The sequence below is a fragment of the Colobus angolensis genome, unplaced genomic scaffold (genome assembly GCF_000951035.1).
Source record: "Colobus angolensis palliatus isolate OR3802 unplaced genomic scaffold, Cang.pa_1.0 Scaffold326, whole genome shotgun sequence".
Classification (NCBI taxonomy): domain Eukaryota; kingdom Metazoa; phylum Chordata; class Mammalia; order Primates; family Cercopithecidae; genus Colobus; species Colobus angolensis.
Window position 1 is genome coordinate 3,920,168 of NW_012116555.1, and position 26,497 is coordinate 3,946,664.

At 35.4% G+C, this 26,497-nt stretch overlaps 1 protein-coding gene across 6 annotated transcripts; it reads right to left on the minus strand.

Annotated features, from left to right (window-relative positions):
- Nucleotides 1-3,684: 3,684 nt before the first annotated feature.
- ZNF800 (zinc finger protein 800) lies at nucleotides 3,685-26,447 on the minus strand. Of its 6 annotated transcripts, none has more exons than XM_011951759.1 (6): nucleotides 25,715-26,447; nucleotides 25,147-25,265; nucleotides 19,704-19,799; nucleotides 10,802-10,945; nucleotides 6,996-8,688; nucleotides 3,685-5,453 (listed from the first exon to the last, which is right to left on the minus strand). In XM_011951759.1, coding segments are annotated over exons 2-6 (1,995 nt in total). In that variant the 5' UTR covers nucleotides 25,208-25,265; nucleotides 25,715-26,447; the 3' UTR covers nucleotides 3,685-5,452. The 6 variants fall into 6 exon arrangements, with proteins under 6 accessions (XP_011807149.1, XP_011807148.1, XP_011807147.1 ...); XM_011951758.1 differs by having other exon boundaries at nucleotides 25,710-26,447; XM_011951757.1 differs by lacking the exon at nucleotides 3,685-5,453 and having other exon boundaries at nucleotides 6,172-8,688; nucleotides 26,198-26,368.
- Nucleotides 26,448-26,497: the final 50 nt, after the last annotated feature.

The following is a 26,497-nucleotide window of genomic DNA, read 5'->3' on the forward strand; positions in this document are numbered from 1 at the left end:
CAGATCAAAAACAGCCAGGTATGAGAGTAAACTCTCTCAGCAGATAATGTAACAGTACTAGGGCCTTAGCTAAAATGTGGAGTACTGCCACAAATGACAACCACTGACAGGACTTTTAATAATTGCTATTCTCTTTTTATCTCTTCATGACACATTCACCAAAGAAGTTTCTGATTCAGCCCAAATCGTGCTCTCCTGAAGAATCTTTTATTTCCATAATTGAATGCTTCCTTTCAAGTAGTACTACATTGCTACAAGTTTTGTTTCATCAAAATATTTTAGCATGTTATCCAATTAATATTTGCTTCATGTCAGTATCTTACACATGACCAAAAGTAAAACAGTTGTGTGATGAGACAAATAACTAATGCAAAGGTTGAGATATATGTATTATTCTGGGGAGAAACCATAAAAACAAAGCCTAACTTAAAATCAATGTGCTTAAAACTCCCTAATGTCTTTTTCAAAGTAAATAAAAAATGTATGAGAATGACAAACTACTAGTATCTGACTAGAAGAGAATTAGTAGCAAATAATATAGTTGGTTGCCTTCACTGTCCCAATTAAATACAAAATCAGCAGATAAAATTGAATGTGTAGCAATAAAATTCTCTCATCTAACGCATAAATTTCTATCCACAAATAGGTAAAAAATTCCATACTTGAGTTGTGTGAGTCACTTACAGCAATATTATATAACATTTATTGTGATATGCCAGAAACTATTCTAAGTGCATTATAGGTATTTTTCATTTTATCCTCAGAAAAACCTATGAGATAAGAAATAATAGCCCCATTATAGGTAACTATAATCCCCCTTATAGGTAATTAAGGCACGGAAGGTTTAAGTAAACTTGCACAAGGTCTCACATAGGAAATAATTTATGGATCCAAAAATTTCACCAACTAAAGTTCCAGATCATTACATTAAGCTGACAAAATGATAATGTAGTAAATGTGCTTTGCAAATACTAAAATGTGCAAATGTAAGGTTGCACTAAGGGCGCAGGTTTTGTCAGATCTAGTGTAAGTTTCTTACCAGCTATGTGAACCTAAGTAAATCACTGAACTTCTCTAAGTTTCTATTTTCTGTTCCATAAAATAGGGATAATGAAAGAATAGGTTTTACTTCATAGAGTTGTTGGTAGGATTAGGGACATTACGTGTGTAAAGATTTAGCAGAGTGCTTGGCATATAACAAGTACACCATAAATGTTCATTATTATTAGCTATTACTAAGAATTATCTCTTTTTTATAAACACTTAACACTGGTAAAATTTCCTAAAAATAAGTGAAATTCATCAATATTGAGAAGATAAAATTTTAAGACTCAAAGTCTCAAAATACATGATAGTACAATTTAGAGATGGAAAAGGCTTCCTTGCCTTAATGCCATTATCAAATATTTATTTAAAGTGTCTTGGTATACATGAAAATGTGCTAGGCACCATACAAAATTATCAAGACAGTCCCTGACATCAAAAATGGACAATCAAGAAAATTAACTCTGCTGAGTGGACACAAACATCAAAAACTCCAACTCTGGGCATTTTCTCAAGCAGATGCACCTATGGTATGCTAGGTCCCCCTTTTTGTTTGTGGTGTTGTAGTGGTGAAAATATGTAGAAGAAGAGGCTTGAAAATAATAAGCCTCCCAAATTTGGTGTGGAGCAATAAAGATTCAGGAGGAAATGAGCTGCATTTTCCACACTCTTACCCTTCCAAAAACACGTTAGCTATCTTGGTACTAATGATTTCTATTAAACTAGAAGAAATAAAGGCACGGTAGGAGATGGAAGCTCAGAGGAATAGGGTATAGAAACAAATTAGGAGAGAAGTGAATCTGGAAAGTTAGTTAGAAAAGCCAAAATAATTGTAGGTTTTAAGTGAGACATGTTTTGAATCTGCATTCTACCATGTGTTTAACACCTTGAAAACCACAGAACAGCTATTCCTGAAATTGCTGATCCTTATTCCTTTTCAATTTTACCAAGGATCCCTTTAGCTCTTAAAGTCAAAGAGAGATGAAAGGATAGCACAGAGTACAGAAGGATTTTGTCTAACAGCACAGCCAATATCCTGCCGCATATATCTTAGAGCTTGGCTTCAGATCAACTGAAAGCCATGGCTAAATCATAATCCTGATAATCTATGGATTCCATTAGAAAAATAACTTCTCCAACTCCAAACTAGGGATCTAGAATACTTCAATGGGTCACTGCAGGAAACCTGGAAACATAATTTCCAAAATTTTTGAAGCATCTCTATCTCATTTTCAGAAGTCATGCTGTTTGAAGAGATCTTTTGCAACTTCACAACAGGAAATGATAGCCACTTGTACCTATCTCCACATGTATTTACCATAACACCTACAGGGAAACTCCTCTTTCTATACCCACAGCCTCATGCCATAGCAAAATCATTAACTCCCCACTACTGCATCCATAGGCTCTTTAATGCAAACTGAGTACAACAGACTATTGACCATAAAGTAATATAATACGTTCCTAAAAAATCTGAAGGTACATTTCAACAACTAAAGCGACCTGTGTCAATCAAAAACTTAATTCATATATACAAAACTAGGCAAAAAACTAAAACCTAAGAATGGGTAATGCATACATTCTTCAAAGGTTTTCTTCTTAAAGAGTAAAGGGGAGGGGGAGGGAATGGAGACATAAACAAACAAAAACAAAAAAGGTTGTTGTGTATTCAAGGCATGTCTAGTGAACACCTGCCCAATGTCAGCTATATTTCAGCTCTCATTTGTACTATTCAAACTTATGAAGTTGAAGTGCAACCTATACCTGTTGTTTCTCCTCTTCCACCACACTTAGGAATGGAAGGCATCTCTAGGAAGGATGGTAAGTTGAATTCTATAGGAAAACTCTTAACTGATCAAATAGCAGCAAAGGTAGATATAATTTATAGCCAGATAGGTCTTATATAAAATAAGCAGTTTATGATGGCTCTTTGTGTGCTTTAATCCTGACTATAACAATAAAAAGTCACCTAAATATGTGTTTATGTAGTCTACATGCAGAAAAGCTTCTGGCACAAACTTCTTAGGCCTCTTCTCAAGAGCCTTAAGCCTGAGCCCCTGAAACGACAGAGCTCAAGTCAAATCAGGAAGGATGAAGACCAGAAAGGAATACGAAGAACAATACTTTCTGGTCACTTGTTTGTTCTACCTTTCTAAACTGGTCCTAGTTCAGCTTCTCTTACATATGTCATTATCAATTAATCCAGCTATTATGATGTTTCCAATCTCTCTAATTTAGGCAAGTACTGACACAGTGCTATTTTGCCTACATGATCCAGATGAAATCTTTTGACAGCCCTAGAACTCTCATTTATTTCCTCCTGTAGATTCCTATTCTGTGGCCCCAGAATTACTACAGAGGAGACATACTGTGAATGGTCCTGTAGAAACAGGTGGGTAGAGTAAGGGAATTCTAGCAAGTGGGCTCCCCACCTCCAAGATCAATTTTTCTTTCTTCTCTATAGTATTTAACAAGCAAGCAGAGAGGGAAAGGCTGGCATACAAATGAGAGGATGCTGCAAAGAGCAACCCCAAGCTTTTTAAGAATCCTCATATCTTTTCAGGGGTTATCGGCATTTATCTGGAAAATCTCTTTGGAATATGTCTTGTGTGTAGGAATGCATAAAAGATAACACCTTGCAAAAGTCAAACATATAGGTTTAATAATGTGCAACTAATGAAGATGGCTTATAAATGAAATACCCACCTACACATTTAGTTCCCTAAATATATTATACTATTAGTTATTAAAGTTAGATCTATAAGTACAAATTTTCAATATTTTGGAAAGTAAATCTGTTTTTAAATTAAAGAGAAATTATTACTCTATTTCTTAGAAATAAAACTATCAGAATATAATTCAAGTGTAGCTGCTCATAGTCACTGAATGAGTTTAAATTTGATAATAAAACATTTAAGTTTCAACCAATGCACCTTTGCTGAAGCACATTTAGCTGAAATAACTTCGAGTCTGGTTTATTTCCATCACATATAGTACACTTTTCCAACAAGAGCATGTACATTCAATATAGAACATTTCCAGCAATAATTACAGTCTTTCTAGTTTCCTTTCACAGTATATTTTAGTGCAAAGCACTGGGAAGGTAAATGTTTTTCTAGCTATAGAATCATTTTATTAAGACCTTGTGGATCTTTAACATTTTAAAATTTTATACAAAAAGTATATAGATGGACAGGGTCCCTCCTAAGTACAGGTGTGAACCTATATAAAAACATGGTATATTTTCTGCTGTACCTTTTATAATTATAATTTGACACAACTAAAAAATAAAATATTCCCTAAAAAGTACAAAATATTGATACACAAAAACCTGCCCAAAATTTCATAAAGATAGATGTATTTGTTTTTCCTAAAATCTTGATTACAAAAATGGACAAGAATTAATCATTTTCTAAATTTTACAGTAGGAATCAAATATTATCTAAAGTGGTCCTTTAAGATTTTTCTTGGGAGAAAAAAAATCAGGGCTTACACCCGCATCTTCCTTTTGTAGCAATATTTAAGGAAATAAACTAGTATCATAAGAAGTGGTTGTGCATGGATTGTCTGCATCCATAAAATATCAGTAAGCTATTTATTACCTTTATATTAACATTAGTAAATGTGTGGTCTTTAAAAAAATAGGAACTAAAAAATAAGGTTGCATCTATCATTAAAGTGCTTTGTATAAAATTTAAAGAAAAATAGGGGAATGTTTAATTTTCATAAAAACCTACGTTTACAAGTGAAAAATGTAATAATCCATGCATGAAAATGAACTGGAACTTTCCTATAGCATATATTTTAGGATGAAACTTTCAAACACTTAAGTGCCAGAGAACAAGCTAGAAATAAATGGATTTAAAAATAATTACAAATATTTAGTAAGCTAAATATTTATAATGTGCTGATACTATTTTGTCTTTTGTTCCTAACATACACTCACTAGAAAATCATATATCTATACAATTCAGATGAAAATGTTGCCAAATAAAGTGAAATAAAACTAAAATCACTAAGATATAGTCTTTGTCAATTAAAAATTGATATTTTCCTCAGGTTGTTGATCACTTAATCAACAAATTGTTTAGAAAACAAAATTTGTAACATTTTTGTAGAAACTGTAGACCAAATGCACAAGGTCAAGGGTGGTTAGCTGATGGACTGTGATGACAACATGTAATGTCACAGCTACTTGAAAGTGCTGGAATAGGCAGTGCCTTAGAAACAAGTGGTTAGATGGTTATTATTTTAGTCAGAAAACAGCAGTTATAGTTGAATATTTAGAAAAATGTTTCTCTTTTTTTTCCTCTTAGTACCATTTGAAGATGTTTAGTGGTTCTAACACCAATTTAAAGTCTTTCCACAAAAATGAACTCCAAACCTTTTCGTACATCACTTGAAGTTATCTGAGGAGAAATGGGAATAAATGAACACTTTTGAGTTTACTAATAAAACCTTGTTTTTAAAATTATGCAACAGTAAATTACTTCTAAAAGATGGTTTCATCTCAAGTTTTCCACACAAATAAAAAAAGTGTGATAATCAAACCATAACATTTAACCTACACAGCATTCAAACTAGTATTTTGCTTTAGAACCTGAATCTGAAACTAATTTAATACTCATTAAATACATTAAATGCCTTAATACAAGGGACACAGGTACAGAAGGTGAACTTTTAAAATATATATAGACTTGCGAAAACAAGTATAGCGAGTCTACTCATTTTATATTGCATTTTTTAAAAATCTACATTTGTCCCAAACCTTCTTTAAAAAGTAGTTTTTGGCAGGGCGCAGTGGCTCGTGCCTGTAACCCCAGCACTTCGGGAGGCTGAGGTGGGCAGATCACCTGAGGTCAGGAGTTTGAGACCAGCCTGACCAACATGATGAAACCCTATCTCCACTAAAAATACAAAATTAGCCAGGCCTGCTGGCTCATGCCTGTAATCCCAGCTACTTGGGAGGCTGAGGCAGGAGAATTGCTTGAACCCAGGAGGCGGAGGAGGCAGTGAGCCGAGATCGCACCACTACACTCCAGCCTGGGCAACAAGAGCAATACTCCATCTCAAAAAAAAAAAACAAAAAAAAAAAACAAAAAAGCAGTATTTTTCTTTCTTCCAAATATGAATTTTAATTTTACTTTTCTTACAATGCACAACCACAAAAAAACCCTAGTTAACAATATTAACTATGTTAAAATTACCACCAAAAAGTTTATTAAAAAGAGAGGGAAAAATAAGAGCATCTGAAACCTAAATAAGCATTGTTTCCATAGATCAAAACTAAAAAACAGTAACTAACACACACTCCCAAGGAGAAGGAAAAAAAATTCAAACTTCTATTTACCAACTTTCCCCCTTTGCCTGGAAGCACTATGTTAAAAGTAAATGATAAATGCTAATCATTTTTAATTCAATTTGGGGATTTTTTTTTTCTGAGTGCAGCACTTTATTTAGCCGTCACAGATAATTTTTACAATAATTACAGTGCCTCAAAATATTTTTTCCTATAATTATCGCCTTCACAAGTTCATTCTAATATATTTAACTTTCCTACAATTCATTAATTAGTAGACTAAGTCACTGAATCAAATTAAACCTGTGCAAAGTTAGTTAAACAGAAGACTTCTATTGTAAACATAAGCCAATATAAACGTATATATTTTACAACATTAAAAGGAAAGCACTGACCCTGTGCCATCTACCTACAACTAATTGCATTGTCCTGTGGAAGATAAGTTCTGAAGTTAACTTTTGTTCCCAAGCCACTGGAATAAAGGTCACTGAAGAGGTAAATGCAATATGCACATTACTCTTGCAGTTCCCATTGTCATGAGATATATGGAAGCAAACGTGTTAAAATGGAACCAGCTATAAATTATGGTCAAATGATTTTTTTTTTTAGTTCGATGGGGGGAAAAAAGCAAAACTCTGTAACTGTTCCTCACCAGACAAGAGCCTTAGATCTTGTACTTCGGCCTTTGGTTTTGTTTCCTTCAGGTGAATTGGAAGCATTTGCCTTATGAGTTTTCTTATGATGTTCAAGATAAGTCTTTTTGGCAAATGCCTTTCCACATTTATTGCATCTGTGAAGAGAAAAGTTTTTTGTGACTTTTACTTCAATACCGACGTCAGCTACTTCATACTTTTTACTAGGAGAGTTAGAAGTGCCATCATGTTTTGAATCACTATGTTTTGCTTCATCCCTCGAAGGGCCTCTTTTTGCCACTTTATTTAAAACAAAATCAATAGGCTTTTTTATAGCTCTGATCTCTAAACTGGCTGTTATTTTCCCAAGATAACGAGATGACTTTTTATGAACCACAGTTATATGTCGTATCACATCGCGTTTCCGACGAGTTTCGTAAGTGCAAAGAGGACACTTGTAGAATTTAACATAAATGTTATTTCCATCTGTGTGCAACTCGATGTGTTTAGTCAAGTTCTGTTTGGAAGTAAACTGACGTTTACAAAGTTTACAGTAAAGTTGCTTAAAGTCAAAGCCAGCTGAAAGTTTTGGTTTCCTGGTTTTTTGCTGGCCACCTGCAGCTGACGGACTAGTTGATTTAGGGCTTTCAGAGTCTTGTTTAACTTTATTTTTCTGTGCTGCCGGTGTGTTCTTTTTTTCATTTGAATGATTTGTTCCCTTTAATTCAGTCTGTGGAGAATGGGTAATGGAAGGGGGTGAAGATTCTACAGAATCTGCTGGTTCAACTTTAACTTTTATTTCTGAACTGTTGGCAGTATTATTAGGGCCTTTCTCTCTTTTAGAGTTTGTTCCAGAAAGAGTTATCTTGTGGACAATTTGCATATGTCTTTTAAGCATTATTTGTGAACTATATTTCCTCTTGCAAAGGAGGCATTTGCATGCAGTTAAATTGTATTCAGCCTTTGAAGACGACTTTTGTTTTCGAGTCTTAAAAGATTTTTTAGGAGAAATAGAATCCAGGAACAAAGGTTGCCCAGGCTTTGTTGCTATATCAGGAGTAATTGAATCCCTCCTTAGTCCTCTATGAACTTCATCAAAATGCCTCCTTACATTCGCTTTTGTAGCAAATGATTTACAACATACTGGACAACTCCTACTTAATGGAACTAGAACATTCTTACTGCGTCCTTTAGAGGACTGGTTTGGATTCTTTCGTGTTTCAATGTACTTTTTTAGTTCTTCCATCTTTTTCTTGTGTACTTTTCGAATGTGACGGCGAACACCTCGTCTAGAATTGAATTCTTTTCTACAAAGACAACATATCAACTGGTGACCAAAATCAGAATTGTCAGAAGTTTCCAAGTCAGCCTGCGACTCCTGAGGTTGTTCATCACATGTAGGTGCAACTTCATCTGTAACAATCTCAACAGGAGGGGGCTCTACAGTTTCCACCTCTGTATCTGTAACCGGTACTGTTTTTGACTGTTCAGTGCTAGTTTCCTGTATTTGAACTTCGGTTTGTTCAGGAGTACTACTTGACTCTGTGACTTCAATAGGATTATCAGTCCTCGAAATATATTGAAACACTGCGTTTTGATTAGTTTCTATGGGTTCTAGCTTAATAATATATTCTCGTTTGTCCACACTTGGATATATGGCTTCTAGGAGATCATTTATGGCTTGGCTTTGTTTATCATTTACATCAGGAAGGTCTGTTAAGGAAAAAACAACATTTTAATCTGAAGTAATTAGCCTGCTCTAGCCCTCTAATATTTTAAGATATATGAACCTTTATCTCAGAATCTATTATATTACCAGTTTATTTTTATAAGAGCATTATCTACTTTTCAATATTCTACAAAGACAAAAACTAGTATTAAACTAAAATTTCCTTTAATTTAAATTCTCATCATGATACACAAAAACGTTAAGGAACATATATAATCTGAAGGACTACTTTTGCTTCAAATGCACTTAATATAAAATATATAAGCACTTAAGTGTCCTAAATAATGATATTTCATATTTAGTCTGAACGTTTTAGACTAGCAAAGGCAACTCAAATTCTCATTAACTCAAGATTGATAAAACAGCATGAAAAATGTTACTACATAAACAAAAATGGTATTTTTTAGAAAACATAACAGCATTCCTATTAGCTTAATCCATAATAGTCTAATCTAATCTATTTGAGCATCTTATGAAAATGAAAGATTTGTAAGCAAATACGTAAACATAAATGGGATGATGTGTAGAAGTATTTGCTAAACTCAGTCCTATTACACGTCTTCTTAACATGACTCAATTTTACTAAAACAAATGATTAAAACTATACAGATTTATTTAAAAACCATAGGTAATTTTATTTCCTTGTACAATAATTACACCCTCTACAGGCAGTCAAGTGTCCTATCGTAACAGAGTTGTCTAACACTGGTTAGGGTTCCACGTATTACTACTCTAAAATCTAGCTACAAATTTAGTACCAAATCTGGTATCTATACCAATCAGGAAGTGATTCATTATAGCTCTTCTAGTCTATTCATCTGTTTTTTAAGATGAATAAAGTAGTGTCTATAAGAAAAATACTTTCACAAAAGTATTTCTAGAATGAGTAATGCCAAGACAAGTGCACAATAATCTAGCAAATCCAATTTATCCATTTCACTCTATAAGTTAACTCTACAACTAAAAAATAAATAACTACCTAAAGTCAAACTAATTTTCTACTAGTATTTTAATTTAAAGTTTAGATTTGGAATGAATCTCTACAGACTGCTTTTTAATTTATATCTCAATGAGAGAATAGTAAGATCAAATAGTAGTAGGAAAAATTTCCAGGTAAATATAAAATTTTTATTTAATCAATGCTCTATAATATACTTTAAGCCAGCTTCATTATAATTAAAGCCATACTTATTTGGAGATTGCATTTCATACCGATCCCAAAAAGGTTAAGTTGAAAAATGCACAGAATCCACAATGCATCTATGGTATCAGACTGACAAAGTAAGTTCTATATTTTGTAAATCAACAAAGAGTTAAATCCCTAAACAAGAAATAATAAGGTAACCCAATATTGAATTTTTTAATTTACATTAATTCTTTAAAGAAAAAAATACCATTAGATATATTGCCAGCTTAATCACACAAAGACAATATACTGCATTCAAAACAAACATTCTATTCCAGAAAGACTTTATATTAGTCTGCTATCTGCCTTTATCACATAAAGTTATTCTGGATCTCAAGTTAGCCTGTATTTCTGAGAAAATGACTTATATAAATTTTTCTGAGAACAAAACTGATCTTCAAATCAAGACCTAGAAAACACTAGGAAGATCAATAAAGACTTTTTGATGCTCTCCACCATTCCCAAGAAATGAACAAATTTACCTCATTCTTTGTTCTTTATTCCCAACCTTATCATTTACTTAAGGGAAATCTAAATAAGTAATCAATCACACCTAGTTGCAAATTGTTAAAGAAAAAAGGAGTAAAAAGAAATGTCTATTTATGGCCCATATAAACATTCTAAAATAATATCCAATATTTTAATACAAACAAATATCCTCTTAAATCTAACCTCTTAAATGTCATCTTTAGGAAAACCCAAGTGGAAACCATTGATATGAAAGTACCTAAGAAACTGAATGTAACATTAAGTATTTAATTTTATTCTCCATCTCCACCTAAAAATTATCTGTAACTAGACATCATTATCAAATTATCAGTAACTAGACACCCTTTTAACGCAAATGTATAGTTGCAGTATAAGAATACTTAGCTGTAAAATGCATAACTGAATATATGAAAAAAACTTACTGTCATCCATCTGGAGACTTGGTGGGCAGTAGAATTTTTTATGGGTAATTAAATTTGGTAATCCTCTGAAGAGACTGCGGCATAACTTACATTCAAAAATAGTGTCCACATCTTTTAATAAAATATGCTTAAGTTGTTTAGTTCCTGAGAGAAAAAAGAAAAGAAAAACTTAACACAAAAGGGAACTTTAACATGCACTTTTAAACTGGACAACCACTGTTGACAGACCAAAAGTGTAGTTACTCTTTGAAAACAAAATATAGGCATTGCCAATTTCTACCACAGTATATTTAGAACTACATTATAGACTAAATTCTAAGCAAAACTCTACTATCACTTGGAAATCAGGACAACTAAAATTGATGCTTCATTCCCACTTCAGCAGCCAATTAATTCTTGATATATCCCAAGGCAGTGGTTCCGACATGAGGTTAATCATTACAATGAGCTGGGAATAAAGATGTACATAGCCCTCCCCTAGAGGTTCTGATTTAACAGATTTGGAGTAGGGGAGAAAAATTAAATGTTCCCCCATTATTCCCTGGCAAACTTTTTGGCTGGTTCTTTCAAGCTCTTTTCTGTATAAGGAAGTAAGCAAGGAGTTTTTCAATACATTTTCCCCTGATTCCTTAAAGAAAGTCAAAACTGTATGACAGGATTGCCTGTGACTTTTCTTTTTAAATTCAGTTCAAATTACTTCAGGTTCTGGGCCAGCATGGGATTATGGCTATTTAGCGTGATTCTCTACAAAGTAGAGAATCTTTCTCCATAGTGAGACATAATTTTGAACTTTGCTTACGCCTCTTGACGGCACTATAAATTCATTCAAAGCCTTTCTCCCTTAAAACACCCCAATTACAATTAATTATTGATGTAATTACTAGTTTAATGCCTATCTTCTCTACTAGATTATACACTCCAAAGCAGCCAAGAATAAGCCTTATTTACAAGCGTAACGTATTCAGTTCTTACAATGCTCAAAAACTATTTGTTGAAGAAAAGCTATTAATCTAGGGAATCTAAGTACTACAAAAGAATATCTTTAGGCAGAGAAAAAATAAATGGCAAAAAGCACCCGATCTTTAAAATAAAAACATCCATCAGAAATAAAATACAAACGGAAGGTCTTTAGTCACTATTTTCCTACAGCTCTTTGCCACAGGTAAGGTGGCAAAACTGATCTGCAGTACTTTACTAATTAATGTACCTTTACTTTCCTCAAATTAAAAATTTTTTTAAATGACAATATATTGACTTGAACAGAAAAAGACCCAAGTACCCTGAAAAATATCCTTAAGACTGTCGAGGTGCAAAGTGTTGTGTCATTTAAGAAGCATTTAACCATTTAATAAGCACTGGGACTACTAAAGAGTATCAACTATCTTAGAAGAATAATTAATATAGTAGGGTCTATAAAAGTTAAATAGATCGGGCCGGGCGCGGTGGCTCAAGCCTGTAATCCCAGCACTTTGGGAGGCTGACACGGGTGGATCACGAGGTCAGGAGATCGAGACTATCCTGGTTAACACGGTGAAACCTCGTCTCTACTAAAAATACAAAAAAAAAAAAAAACTAGCCGGTCGAGGTGGCGGGCGCCTGCAGTCCCAGCTACTCCGGAGGCTGAGGCAGGAGAATGGCGAAAACCCGGGAGGCGGAGCTTGAGATCCGGCCACTGCACTCCAGCCTGGGCGACAGAGCAAGACTCCGCCTCAAAAAAAAAAAAAAAAAAGTTAAATAGATCGGATTCAATCTTTTGCAATCTGTTTACATTTAATCTTTGAAGTGTATTTTATCATTTTGAAAACGATGATAAATCATTTCCCCACCCCAACATACACAGGGCGGGGGAGGGGAGAGAATTATTGTTGATTCAAGCATTCAAAATTCTACTGCAAAAAAGTTATCAGGTTATCACAACTTTACTAAGTCTTGAGAGATTCCAAATCTGATATTATCTACTTCTGTGACCTTAAAAAGCTTTATAATCTTTGTACTTTGGTTTACTCATGTTGTAAAATAGAACAAACCTAACCAAACCTAAGTTGAAGAATTATTAAAGAAAATATGAACCTAAATCCCAGGGAAATTATATACTTGAGTATCTGCTGGAAAAAATGTATAGAATAAAATAATTTCTACCATTTCCCAAATCCAAATCTATGTTTACTCCACTAGTCCTTATTACCACAAAATCTGAAAATATAAATTTAAAAAGATTCAGAGAATAGCCTGAGTGTTTTTCTTTACATAAAAGTAAATTCTCATATATATATTTCTGAAGTCCATTTCACATTACAAAATATCCTGGCAATGGACTGCTAATATCTTTAGTTCATAGAACTTCATAAGTGAGTGACAAACTATGAGAGGTAGACTGATTTTAGAAAATGCTTTGGTTCAGCCTCTCTAATTGACCTATATATAGTTCTCAGGAAGTGTAGGTGAGTATAGTAGCAGTGGGAAGAAAACAGGAAACTTTTGTACACTGATTCTAAACTACAAAACCTGCTAGACCCATAATACAGATTCAATTCTGCCTTTAAGGATAGTCAAAAAAGATTGAAGAGGAACACCAAAATATGTCAACTGGGTTTAACTTAAGAATTCAACTTAAGATTTAAACAGGATACATGTACATGGCTGCAAATTTAAAGCATAATCAGTCTGTAAACAACATGAGGTTATACATAAAAAATTGTCAAGTGTAAAATATAAGACTGCATCCCTAAATCAGACATATCACTTTGCCTACCAGCTTCTCAATCACAGAAAAATAAAGAGGCTATCAATTTCTTAACTAGTCCTAATTATACAGTTATTCATATTCAGTAGGGACTGTATATTTATTCTCAATAAACATCCAAAAAAAAGTATTTGCCTCTAACCTTAATTAATCAATCTTAATTATCAATCACAAATGCTTCCCCTTACCCCCACCACCCTCTCTTCACACAGAGAGAGAGAGAGAGAGAGAGAGAGAGAGAGAGAGAAAGAGAGAGAGAGAGAAAGAGAGAGAGAGAAAGGGAGAGGGAGAGAAAGTGTGTGTTATTGTTGATCCAAGCAGTCCAGATTTCTTTCAGGTCCACAGATACACCAAATGTTCCCTTTCCCTCACTTTTCAGGCCTTCACCTATGTTTTATCCTCTCTGACTATAACGTTCTCCCACTTTCCTGATCTGATTCACTTCTAATAATCCTTCAGATCCCAGTATAGATGTCACTTCCTCCAGGAAGCCTTCAATAATCAACTTCTTCTGTTTTTTTTGTTGTTGTTGTCGTTTGTTTGTTTGTTAAAAATCCTTCACCTACACTCTCATAGCACCCTAAACATCTATACTAGCTTATCCACAATTTTGTAATTAATTACTTTTCCATATCCCCATTAAACTGGAAGATTAGAACAGAGAAGATATCTCTGATGCTCACCGTTACTCCAGCCCTCAGGATAATGTATGACTGACATTTGCTAAATGAAATACTACAGAGCTCTATGTATAAAAAAACCTTCTCTAAAAATAAGATTTTTATAATCTATGTTAACTGAGGAGTCAAAAATGAGACTTTAAAACTTTTCTAATTCCACTTATATATTTAACAAATGAGAAAAATAAGGTATGTCTCAGTCCACAAACAGAGATAATAAGTTTTTCCCTTAGTTTCAGTCACCATTTAAGATTTTGTTATTTTTTCCCCATGGAGACGGAATGACTTTATTCAAAGTCAGCTACAATTTTCTGATTGCTCTGCTCACTTACAACTGGACACAGCCAACTGTAAGTGCCTCTGTCAATAGCTAAAACTTCCTGTCACCTGAGACAACAGACATGGTCATCTAGACAGCAACATAAAGTACCTCCACAGCTCTTGATGTTGAGAAACAGATAGCCATGCTGACTTCCTTCTTCTTTTCCTATATTGCTCTCTTTCTTGCCTTGGGGTTTTAAATTATCTTAGAAATCACCACTTACTGCTTACATAGATCAGTACCTTTCAAACATCCAGCCCTCCAAAGGAAAGGCTTTTGATAGCTAAAGATTAATGACTGTATATTCCAGATTTTCACACATAATAGATACTCAACAAAAACTACTTAAACTTCATCAAGGGTTTATCTTGTGTTATTCTTTAATAGCAAGTGCACTGCATGTACTGACGAAAATGTTTAAAATATGTTTTCAAAAGGAATCAGTATTCAATTTTACATTAGGTTGGATGGCAGTCACATTACAATATGACAACATTAATTCTAACTCTTCTATGCTAGACAAAGATAAGGTTTCATTTTCTTAATGCACTGACATTTTGGTCAATGCCCATTTTAAGTGATGACAAGAATGCTTCTTAAATGGTATACTGCTTGCTTACTATTGGCTCAAACATAAACTCAATCTTCTTTAGGATGACCACTTAATTACAATATCATCCAAACACTGCAAGCAAATAAATGTACGTTCCTCATCACAACTCTTGAAGGAAATTTCTTACTGATCATCCTTAACATAAGGATTCAAAGATACAAAGAAAACTTAAGAAATTGAAAGTTTTGTCCTAAAACTATCACCTGTAAGGGTTGGTTAAAAATATATGTATGTGTTCATTATAGAGCACTGCCACATACCACAATAAACTTATAAGTAGAATAAAATTATCTTAGGGCAGCACCTACTTTGGGAATCTTTTAGTTTAATCTAACAAACACTTATTGAGCACATATTAAATACCAGGTACACTGTTACTCACTGGAAATATGAAAGATACAGTCTTTCCCCCACTGAGAAACTCACAGACCAATACAAACAGCTGTTGTCTTGGGAACGTAACACCAGAGGACATGCTTTGAAAATGAATGTAAGGAAAACCAAATCTACTTTTTTCTTATAAAAAAAAAAAAACTAGTCCCATTTTAAATTTCCTATAACTGCTATGTAACAACAAAAAAAGAAAAAGCCATAATAAGTATTGCACTCTCCCATGTACCTCAGAAAAATCATGTCCACCCTACGCTTTGCCTTCAGAATCAGGACTGAAGTATCACCATTCAGTCAGAGATTAAACTAATTGCAATTAAAGTTGTTTCAAGGAGAGAGAAAAAAAAAAGCCTAAGTTAAATGACCAAACCCAAATTCAGAAAGATAATGACAGCAAACATCGCATGAAGCTAATTCTCATTTTTCATTACCATACTATTAAAGTTACAATTTATTCCTCCCTGAGTCAAAAAAAGAGTTCCCCGCACGTACTGCTCTAACATATTCTACATGTAGAATCTTTTTTCTACAAATTATATATTTCTCTTCTTACAATATTATATATTTCAAGATTTAAAAAGAAGATGTCAGCTTCATATTAAAGACCAGTCTTCAATACCAGACAAAATTATTATCCTTCTCTTTTCCCCTCATTTTTCTCTGTCTAACCATAGGGGCATTCCATAGTTCCTTTGCCTCTAGCAGACAACTAAGAGATTCTGAAAGAATACTGAACTCAACTAAACCAATTTAATAAACACATAAAAGACATTTAATAGACATGTAAAGGTAGTACACTTTTTATCTGCTATTTAAAATTTTGTTTTGGTTTGGGGAGAGAGGTCAAAGAGGAAGGAAGATAAACTGAAAGTGTTATAGAAAGGAGGGAAATTTGAAGACATCAAATTACAAACATGATCCTAGCAGGACAACACAGCCAAAGCAAGACTACACAAAGGGTAAGGCACAGTCAAGGTAGCACAAGAAACCAGTGGTTCAGAGCAAACAGCAGGTCTCAAGTCAGCCAATCATCAGGAATTTCCAACAGGAAAACCTGTAGCTGCAAAACACACAGGCTTCTTAAAAAATGAGGCATCTATCTATGGACTAATATCAGCAATAGTTGACTCTACAGTTAATAAAGCAAAGGTACACAAGAGTATGCAGAGTCAGCTACCATTCGTGTTAAGAAGAAAATGAGGGATATAGGTTTGTATATGTATAAAAGGTCTCTGGAAGAAGACACACAAACGATGTAGCAGTGTTGCCTGAGCAAAGGGGAACTGAAGAACAGAATAGTATAGAAACTTATTTTTTCCTCTATACCCTTCTGTACTTTACTATTTAAAATCACAGACATGTATTACTTATTATAAAAAGAAAAACCCATTTAATTTAAATTTGCAAGTTAAGCAGACTAATAAAGGGATACCAGAAGTCCATAAGAATTTGTCATTTCAATCCAAGAAAATAGTTCAAAGCAAAAGCTCAAGTGTCAGGCAAACAGGATGGGTTAAAACCGGTCAAGCAGTCAGTATAGTACACATGGAGTGGTGGACATTAAAAATGAGTCAACTCCTTCATAAGACAGAACCTTTTATGAACTTCCAGCTTGCATAGGAATTAATACCTGGTCATAGACAGCCCAGTGTAGGCAGAAGGTGAGACATAAAAGGAGATGATACAGCAGCTGAAGATAACTATCTGAGCTTGAAGATAAAGGTAGATAACCTAACATGTTACTACTGTTCAACCTGATTTATACCCCGTTATGACTTAACTGATTTATACTCTATAGGTTAACAAGAGCAAAAGCATGGACTTCAGGGTTCTATCTTCAAATATCTGTCAAAGATATATAGCACCACCAGGATAGTTCTTTAAATGCAATGTATGTGACCTAATTGTAATGGAAAGAGTCTAGAAATAGATGAGTCATTGAGGGTGTACTTGGGAGTAGAGTGGAATAGGAAGAACAGAGCCTCAGAGCTAGAAGGGATCTTTGTCCCCAAATTATATAGTCCAGACTTCCGTACCATTCTCCCAAGGTTTTAGTATCAACTTAAACGCCTTAGTGCTAAAGAAGGGTTACCATAGTAGATATCAGATTAATCAGAAATGCAAGAGATTACTATCTTGAAGATATTAAAATTTCTTAGTTACAGGATACAGTAATGAAGTAAAATAATTTTTTAATCCAAAATTAGTTTCTTTGTACCACTCAGCGTATTTCTAAATCACCTCTAACTTAAACTGTTGTGTACTCAGAAAATTAAAATAATAGTATTTTCAGAATTTGCCTGAATAAAACATAACGCAAAAGGTAAATCTGCTGATACCATTTTAAAAGGAATGCAATTCAAAATATCAACATAAAATGGCTTTGTAATTGTACCATTTCAAATTACCTGTTTCACTGCCTCACTTCTTTAGCTAAGGGAGTAAAAATATGACAGAAAACAGAGAACAGATATGATCACAACACAATAAGAAAATAATTAATTTAATTTTTAAATATCTGCCTTCTAAAAAAGATTCCAAAAATCTTTTTTAATTCTGTACCCACACAGATTTTTGGGTACACGTTCTTGTCGAAAAGACAGTTTTTTAACAAGTCAAAGCACTTATGACTTAACTAATTCTAACTTCTTAATAAAAAAAACACTATAATAAACTAACACAGTATAACTTCATTAATTCCAAATTAAGAATTTAAAAAAATAAACCTATAACAAGTAATATTACTAAATATGAAAAGCTATTGCTCTCATTTCCATGGTATGAGAAAGAACCAAAAAAACCCTTTAAAACTCTATTCTAAAAGTAGCTAAAACAAACAATTTTTTCTGTTAAGCCAGAAATATAAATCCTGTCCCTAATAAGTAAAATTCTATTTTAATTGAACTTATCACAAGAAAATTTGACCTATAAATTATCTGTTAGTCAAGCGCAATTATCAAAAGTAAAAATCAAACAACAAAAAAATCCCTAAAATAGTTTATACCACCATCCAATATAAGGATAGGCACTTGGTATACACTCAATACTTCCTAAATTAAATATAGATAAAAGCAATGCCATGAGTACTACAGATGAAAAGTCTAAGAAATGGATCTTTTGGAGAGTCAGAGAAAAAATAAATGTTTTAATTTAGATTCTATTTCTTAGAATCCTAAAGTAAAGCAAATATATGATTCCCCCTTTATAACAATTTAGAAACAAGCATCTCAAAAAATTTCTCATGAATACAAAAAAAGTAGTTACATATGAATCATTTTTTCCTTTGAACCTCAGAAATTTTTCATTAAGGTAGTTAAGATTTAAAATAATGATGAGGTATTCTAATCCTCTAAGTGTTCATCAGTCATATTTATTTCCTTGTTCACATTTGAGTGAACAGTCTGCAATGTCAGAGAAGCCAAATATACAAGGGGTGGCCAAGTGGATTATAGGAATCACAGCAACCTAACATCTTACTGATAACATAGGGGTGCTAACAGTTCCCAATCATTTTACACGTTGTAAGTAACACCTATTTTAAAACACAGGATTGCAATTACACAATTATATTTATTATAAAGCTAATTCTTATTATCAGCTAACGAAAATAAAATCTAAGCAAATATATCTGAAGATATCAGGGCGGGAATACTGTCTTTCTTCTATCTTGTGCTCTATTAAAGATACCAAAACTCCACAAACTCAAGGGTTAGGGAGAAGAAGGCGAATCACATAAACATAAATAAGGTAATTAATCTAGAACAAGTGACATCTCAGACATTCTGAGTAATCTACTATACCAAAGCTCATGAACCCCCAGAATAATTTACTGCCTTTTGAGAGTTTACACAAAACATGCCACAAGATATCAATGGATCTTTAAGAAGTGCTTTACCAGAAAATACACCACATATCTCTTTAAATCATACTAAATATATTTTAAAATTAATATACCATATATAGTACTGAAGAATAATCTCTAGATCAAGTCAATATTTATACATCCACTTTTTTAAAATATGAAAATTTTAAATATTCTATAAAGAAAGCCAACATATACATTTTAATGTTTTTTAAAAATTACTTCTAAGGACTTCTAGGTAGTTTTTAACTACTATGTGAAGATTGAAAAATATATCCTAAAACATTCATACCTGATCGAAAGCACTCAATTATTTGTTGAATACCAGATTTGGATGTCTGTAGTGGTTGCTGTAACAAAGGAGGATCTCCAGGTTCCAGGATATAAACTACATGGAAGACAAATACCCACCCCAATCCCCACAAAAAAAGGGTTATTTAAATCATTTACTATTAAAGTAAAACAATGGCTTTCTACAATTACATTAAGGATAATCACACTTTTGCCCGCACACACACATATATATAATACGTAGATATACATATAATTAACCATCATCTTTGGAAGGCAAAAGGGAAACAATGGAGAAAAAAACTAAAACTATTCTCCATTAAAGGCTAAATTAAGGCCACTTAAGGCTAGATACTAGGTTTCAATACAAAGACCTTACTATTTTGGTATTATTTAGTACACATTCTTCATGTTTGCCTTTTTAGTCCCCTTAAAGAGGAACCACTACATTTAATCAAAATTCTAAGGCAATGGTGGCCTAGCCACACTTTATAAACCATTCCAAAATCCTTTGGATAATCTGGTATAACTCTGGATATTTATGAGCAAAATGTCAAAAATCACTGCCTAAAGAAATAACTGAACAAGTGCACAATGATGGATGCAGAATAATGTTCACTGTAGTGCTCTGCAGCATTGTATATGATTGAGAGAAATTTCAAACAACTTAAAAGTCTCTTAATAGTGACCAGATTAAACAAACTATGAAATGTCCATAAAACAGACTTTTTCATGACTGTTAGAAAGGATGAGCTAGTTCTATGTATATTCACAACAAAGCATAGCAATAATTGTTAAGCAACAAACACAGGTTATAGAATATGATCCTATTTACATTAGTACATAGGTACATGCAGAAATATATAAATTTAATATATATTTGTATATATGTACAAATGCTGTTAGGGTGGATTTTCAGGGATAATGTTTGCTTTCTGCCTCACACTTCAATGCTGCTTCAGAGTCTGGTTTTTAGAAGGATGCATTTTAGAAAGGACACATTTTTACAATAAGTAAAAATAATCTTTCCATTTTAAAAATTAAAAATTTCATTTTTACATAAAGAGGTTTCCCAAGATTCTCAGATTAGTAGTATAGATACATAATAAATTACAGTAATATGAATAAAGGCAAAAGAAAAGGAAAACTGGGTTTCTTCATCAGTTATCAAATAGAGACAGTTGTGATGGAGAAAAACTGACCATTTTAATTATCTCTTTTTTAAATATGCTATAATGTTCTACTCAACTATGACCATTGTAACGCAGGACCATCCGCTTAGGGTGAGGAGAAATGAAGGGTGATTCCAACAATGTGTGCTACTCTTGCTTCAGGGTTTAGGCTTGGACAGTACTTAGCTTTCTGATAAGGGGGCTAAACTAGCCTACTGTATTATGTATATAGACACAGGCTTAGATTCTCCTTTATGCTTCAAATTTAGTGCTCAGTGTACACAAACAAGAAGAATGATGTTTTGGACCAATTCATTTCATCAAGCAAATTTTCCCCAATTTTAAGAGACACGTGGCCTGATGCAGTGGCTCAGGCCTGTAATCCCAGCACTTTGGGAGGCTGAGGCAGGAGGATTACTTGAGCCCAGCAGTTCAAGACCAGCCCGGCAAAATGGCAAGACCCCATCTCTACAAAAAATACAAAACTTAGCCAGGCGTGGTGGCTCACGCCTGTACTCCCAGCTACTTGGGAGGCTGAGCTGGGAGGATCACTTGAGCCCAGGAGGCAGAGAGGTTGCAGTGAGCTGTGATCACGCCACTGCACTCCAGCCTGGGCAACACAGCAAAACTGTCTCTAAATTAATTAATTAATTAATTTAGGTGTATTTTAGATTAATTAAGAATACACACACACACACACACACACACTCATTTTGAGAATGTCTGACATTGGCACTAACTGCAGTGATTAAGAACATAAGAATGCAGACCTGGGCTGTCTGTGTTTAAATTCTTTTTCTGCCATTTACTAGATACAATTAGGGCAAATTAAACTCTCTGATTTCTCTTTTCTCAGATCTAAAATAGAGATTTTCAAAGTACTTAAATTACAGGGTTGTATAGGGGTTAAATAAGCTACTGCAGGTCAACTGCTTAAAACAGAACCTGGGACATAGTAAGTGCTCAATAAACATTCTACCATCACTATCATCAACATGTATCCATCAGTTGCTTTCCTGACACCAAAAACTAAAAAATCTTTTTTCAAAATCAAAGAGAATTAAACCTCTTAGGAAAACAGAAGTTTGTAAACAGACCAGTATCATCTACTTGAAAAAATTGATTTCTCCTATTTGTACATTATAGCAACTGGTAACTACTTACAAAAAAGAAACGGTAACTACAAAAAAGAGGGTGAAAACCCACACAACTGTAAAAAACTAAATGCTTCAAAGTCTCCCTCTGTCAGTTACAAGAATTCTAGAATTGGAGAATGAAAAAACCAAAATAAATAAGGGATGGATACTGGAAAAACATACTCTTCTCCTTAGAGCTCCTTCATTTACAAATGTGTTCCAGAAAACCTTCTATATAAAACACACCAAATTCCACTTCCACATGACAGCACCTCATTTTAAAGCTAAAGCAAAATATTCTTACCCATCACCCTCAGAACACTACTACCACCAGAACACATACACATCCTGAGATAACATTCAAAATAAGCCCGGGATTAGCTTAGCTGTGCCTGGACACAACCACTTGGTATACACATCTGTGTAGCTCCCACTCTAAAGAAACAATTCTTCCTTCACTTGAAAACATACTCAACTCTAGAAAACTTTATTATATTAATACTTTATAAAACTGCTTCTTACATATCCTATCATCCTCCCAAGATCAGACCCACCCAGGTTACATGACCATTTAGGGAAAAAAAAAACTTTCTCCAACCAAAAAACCCAAATCCTCAGAACATCTTTCCTTATACTCTTTCAAAAACACACTTCCCAGAATGTAACACTGACTTTTGTAAGAGTCTCTCCTCCCTTAAAACAAGGCCCTTAAAAGATTCTTCTACTTACGATGTGTGGGACTTGCCTACAAATACTAGGGGGAGAGAGAGTAGGTGGAAGGTAGAGAGAGTGATTGGGGGAGGAGGGGAGGAAAGAACATAGAAGAAAAGAGATTGTCCATGTAACAACTGATGGAGTTGTGTGATGGTTACATCAAGTTCCTCATATCATCTAGTTTTGAAGGTTTGGAAATTTCTATTAATAAAATCTTAAAACATAACTAAGAAAACACATACACCGTCAGAGTTATAGTGCCACCCTTCACTATAAATTGACCTATCTCTTCAAGGCAGAATGGCCTCATCAGGAATATACCAATCTCCTCTGGAGACTCACCCAGTATTCATAATCCAAATGTGGACAGATTTTTATTAAACTTTATGTCATCTTCCCTCCATCTGTGGACATGCTCTTTTAAAAGCTATCACACTACAACGTATTTCTTTCAGTCCTGGAAATATGCTACCCACTCAGCATATACCTTCCCCTGAAATAATGACAGTGAACCACCCTATAAGTTAACAAATTTCTAGCTTTTCATTCAACAAAATTCTCAGAAAGTTTGATTCAAGTTAAGAAGGCAAGGAAACAGTAACTACTGTTGACGTGATAAGTCTGAAAATTAACCTGCATGGAAAAAGTTTCTAGTAAAAGATGATGAAAATTTTAAACTAATACAATTTTATCCGAGTTCCTGCTAGTTGGGGAGAAAAAAAAAAAAAAGCAAAAACATTTCAATACACATTAAAAAGTTCAAGTCTAGAAAATATCTTTAAAAGACATTAAAGTCTTCAGAAAACTTCCACTACCAGAACATACTAAAAAAGGTATAATCACAAATTAGCTTCTTTGTTTACTTCTTTATGTCTATCTCTTCCCACTCAAACATTTTACAAAAAAGGACCTTATCTGTCTGGTTCACCACTGATATCCCCATTGCCTTCGACAGTGTCTAGCTCTCAATAGGTGTTCAATAACAATTTGTTAAAGAAATGAATGATCGAATAAATTTCTTCCTAAATAAGATGGTTTCATTAACTAATTCAATTTCAATGATTAGAAGTGTTCTCAGAAAAAAGAAAAAAAAATCTAGACGAAAAGGTCAGTGGAACATGAGGTTAAATGGCATTCACATCTGTATAGTTCAAAACTAGCAAACTCCATTCAACATCAGTAAAACATAAGTGATATATCTGCAGTTCAAATACACAAAACATGCAGTGTGAAAGGGTCCTGAAAGTTAAACAGGTTAAAGCAGTTCAATAGAAACTGGATCCCATCCAAGGATTGCCTGTTTTATTAGTAGAGGTAAGTTATTACTGATCTCAGCAAAGTACAGTAGAGATAGGGTTGCAGTACGAATTTTATCCTCATCTGTAGTAAAGTTTTCTTAAAAAGGAAGCTCTTCCCTTCTACTGATATTTTTTTCCATTAATCAGAAAATTACCTAAAATGAACTCTACTGTGATAAAATCCAAGCATATAAGTGAAGTTAAAATATTCCAACAAAAAGCAATTACTAAATGCTTCAAATGTATTAAAAATCTGATAACTTTTAGGTCAAAAATAATGATAAACATCTGCCTTTAAACTAGAAGAGCACAGTCTTTATTTGATTTAGTGATGGTATGCATTCAATGATTCCCTTTTAAGTTATACCTTTTAATGATTGCCATAAAGCATATCAGAGTTCTAGGTAGAAAAAACTTGTCAACAGTATATCAAGTTTATCAAATTAAAGTTTGCTAGTACTCCTTATGAGACTCCGGAAAACAACATTTTCACATGATTAATTCAACTAAAGCAAGTTTCATTCCATAAAATACCCTGGAAATAATTATGTATTCTACCTAAATAAAAAAAGAGATTTCTCTTTTATTTTGCAATATAATATGTTCTGCCCAAGAAATTTTTTTAAAGGTTGCACTTAGCAAAACCTGATTCTCCCAATGAGTTCAACAAACTTTTAAAACCCAAACTAAACTCACTTTTAGACTTTCAGAACTACTTGTTGATAAAAATGCCTAAGAAACTTAATTTTTAAAGTTTCAGTGAAACAATTTCAAGACAACAAATCTAGTATTCTACGTTTTCCTTTCTCCTCGGTTTTAAACACTTACAGACCATAGGAGTATATTAACTGGAGGATGCCTTGAAAGAGAAAGAAAAAAGACTGAGCGACTGATCTTGTGGAAATGATTTAAGGTGACACTTGCAGTACTTTTTTTAAGGGATCATGCAGGGGAGACCTCTTGTTTGTACAAGCTTTTAGCTTCATAACTGGCTTATGCTGGGGAATATTATAGCCTGCTTAAGAATAACTACTGGGGCAGGAGGGAAAAAAAACTAGAAAGAAAGAGAAGGCAGAGTGGCTCTGATGGAGGGCAAAGCCAACTGGGGACGAAGAGGGGTCTACCTGGTTCACAGCATCCGTGATGATGGTGGTCAGTCTGACAGTATTTGTCCCTTAAAGGCATTTTCAGTGGACTCGACCTACTTTCCTTTCACTGTAAGAAGCTCTTCATTGCGGCGTGGCTGTTGAAAGAAGCACAAACCCGTCACTCGCCCTGAACTTCCTGGGGGGTACTGGTTGCATTTTCCAGCTACGTTCCCATCATCAGCCATCCGTTTTCCCTCCACGGACCCGCACCTCCCCCTCGAAAAGAAAACAGAAAGACGCACAAACCCTTCTGCAGCCCAAACTCCCCACACAGGTTCATCGCCCTACCCGGAAACGCAGCCTCGGGTGCGCAGCGCAGGGTGAAGGCCTGGCCAGCTGCGCGGGCGGCTGCGGCCTCACCGTCCCGGGCGGGCGCGCGGAGAGGGAGCGCGGAGCGCGGCGGGCACCGCCAGGCTCTGGGACTACAGGGGTGCCGCTCCCGCCGACTGCGGGCTCACGCCGCGCCCTCCCGCTACGCACGTGCGTTGGGGTCTCCCTGGCTGAGACCCCGTTCCCACAACCAAGTGCGCCCAACTTACTCAACTCCTAGGGCGGGCCGGCGGGCGGAAGGAAGGCAGGCAGGCAGGCCGGGCAGCCGCGGGGACAGCCTGGCGTGGGGGGCGGCTGCGGGCCTCACCTGGCGCAGCCTCCGCTGACCACGCGAGGGAACCGGGACTCGGGCCCGACGCGTTCCCAAAGAGTCCCCGCCGGCGCTGACGCGGAAGCGCCACAGCTCACCACGTCCCTCCGCGGGCCGAGGCGACTGCGGCGGCGGCGGCTTACGGCGTCCTCCGCGCTGTGTGGCTAAGCGGGTGGCGCGCGGGCGGAGGCAGTTGACAGGAGGAACCGCCCGGCAGCAGCTGCCGCCGCCACCAAAGGAGCCGGAACCGGAGCGGGTAGGACCTGAGGCTCCCCTCGCTGGGGCAACGGCTGCCGCCGCAGCCCGGGTCCCTCCAGCGCCGCTCCACCTGCAACGGTCCCTCAGGCTTTAGGAGAGGGGCGGGGAAGAATGGGGATCTCCCCCCACCTTGGGCCTTTTCGGTGGTAGTTGTTGTTTCAGGAAACTTTATTAAGTCAGTCTCTCTTTTTCTCTGTCGTCCCCTTCTCCGGAGAGCCCGAGCTACCGCCGCGGAGCGCGTAGGAAGGGGGAAGCAGAGACTCTCCGGCAGCGACAGGGAGCGACTGACTGACCCCGGACGGAGATGGGGCGAGGGCAGGAAGTGACAAGCTCACCGAGTGGGTGGGGGGACTGTGGCCGGCACGCCCGGGAGCGCCGCGCGCATGCGCCCGGTTGGCGCCCCCGCTTGTGGGGAGGCGACGCGCTGTA

What these genes read in the sequence shown, in the direction of transcription:
- ZNF800 (XM_011951757.1), bottom strand. Translation starts at nt 25,207, where the DNA reads ATGCCTTTAAGGGACAAATACTGTCAGACTGACCACCATCATCACGGA. An exon ending in TCACGGATGCTGTGAACCAG is followed by an intron (nt 19,800 to 25,146) that starts GTAGACCCCTCT and finishes TCTTCCATGTAG; the next exon opens with TTTATATCCTGGAACCTGGA. An exon ending in AAGTCTCCAGATGGATGACA is followed by an intron (nt 8,689 to 10,801) that starts GTAAGTTTTTTT and finishes TTTCCTTAACAG; the next exon opens with ACCTTCCTGATGTAAATGAT.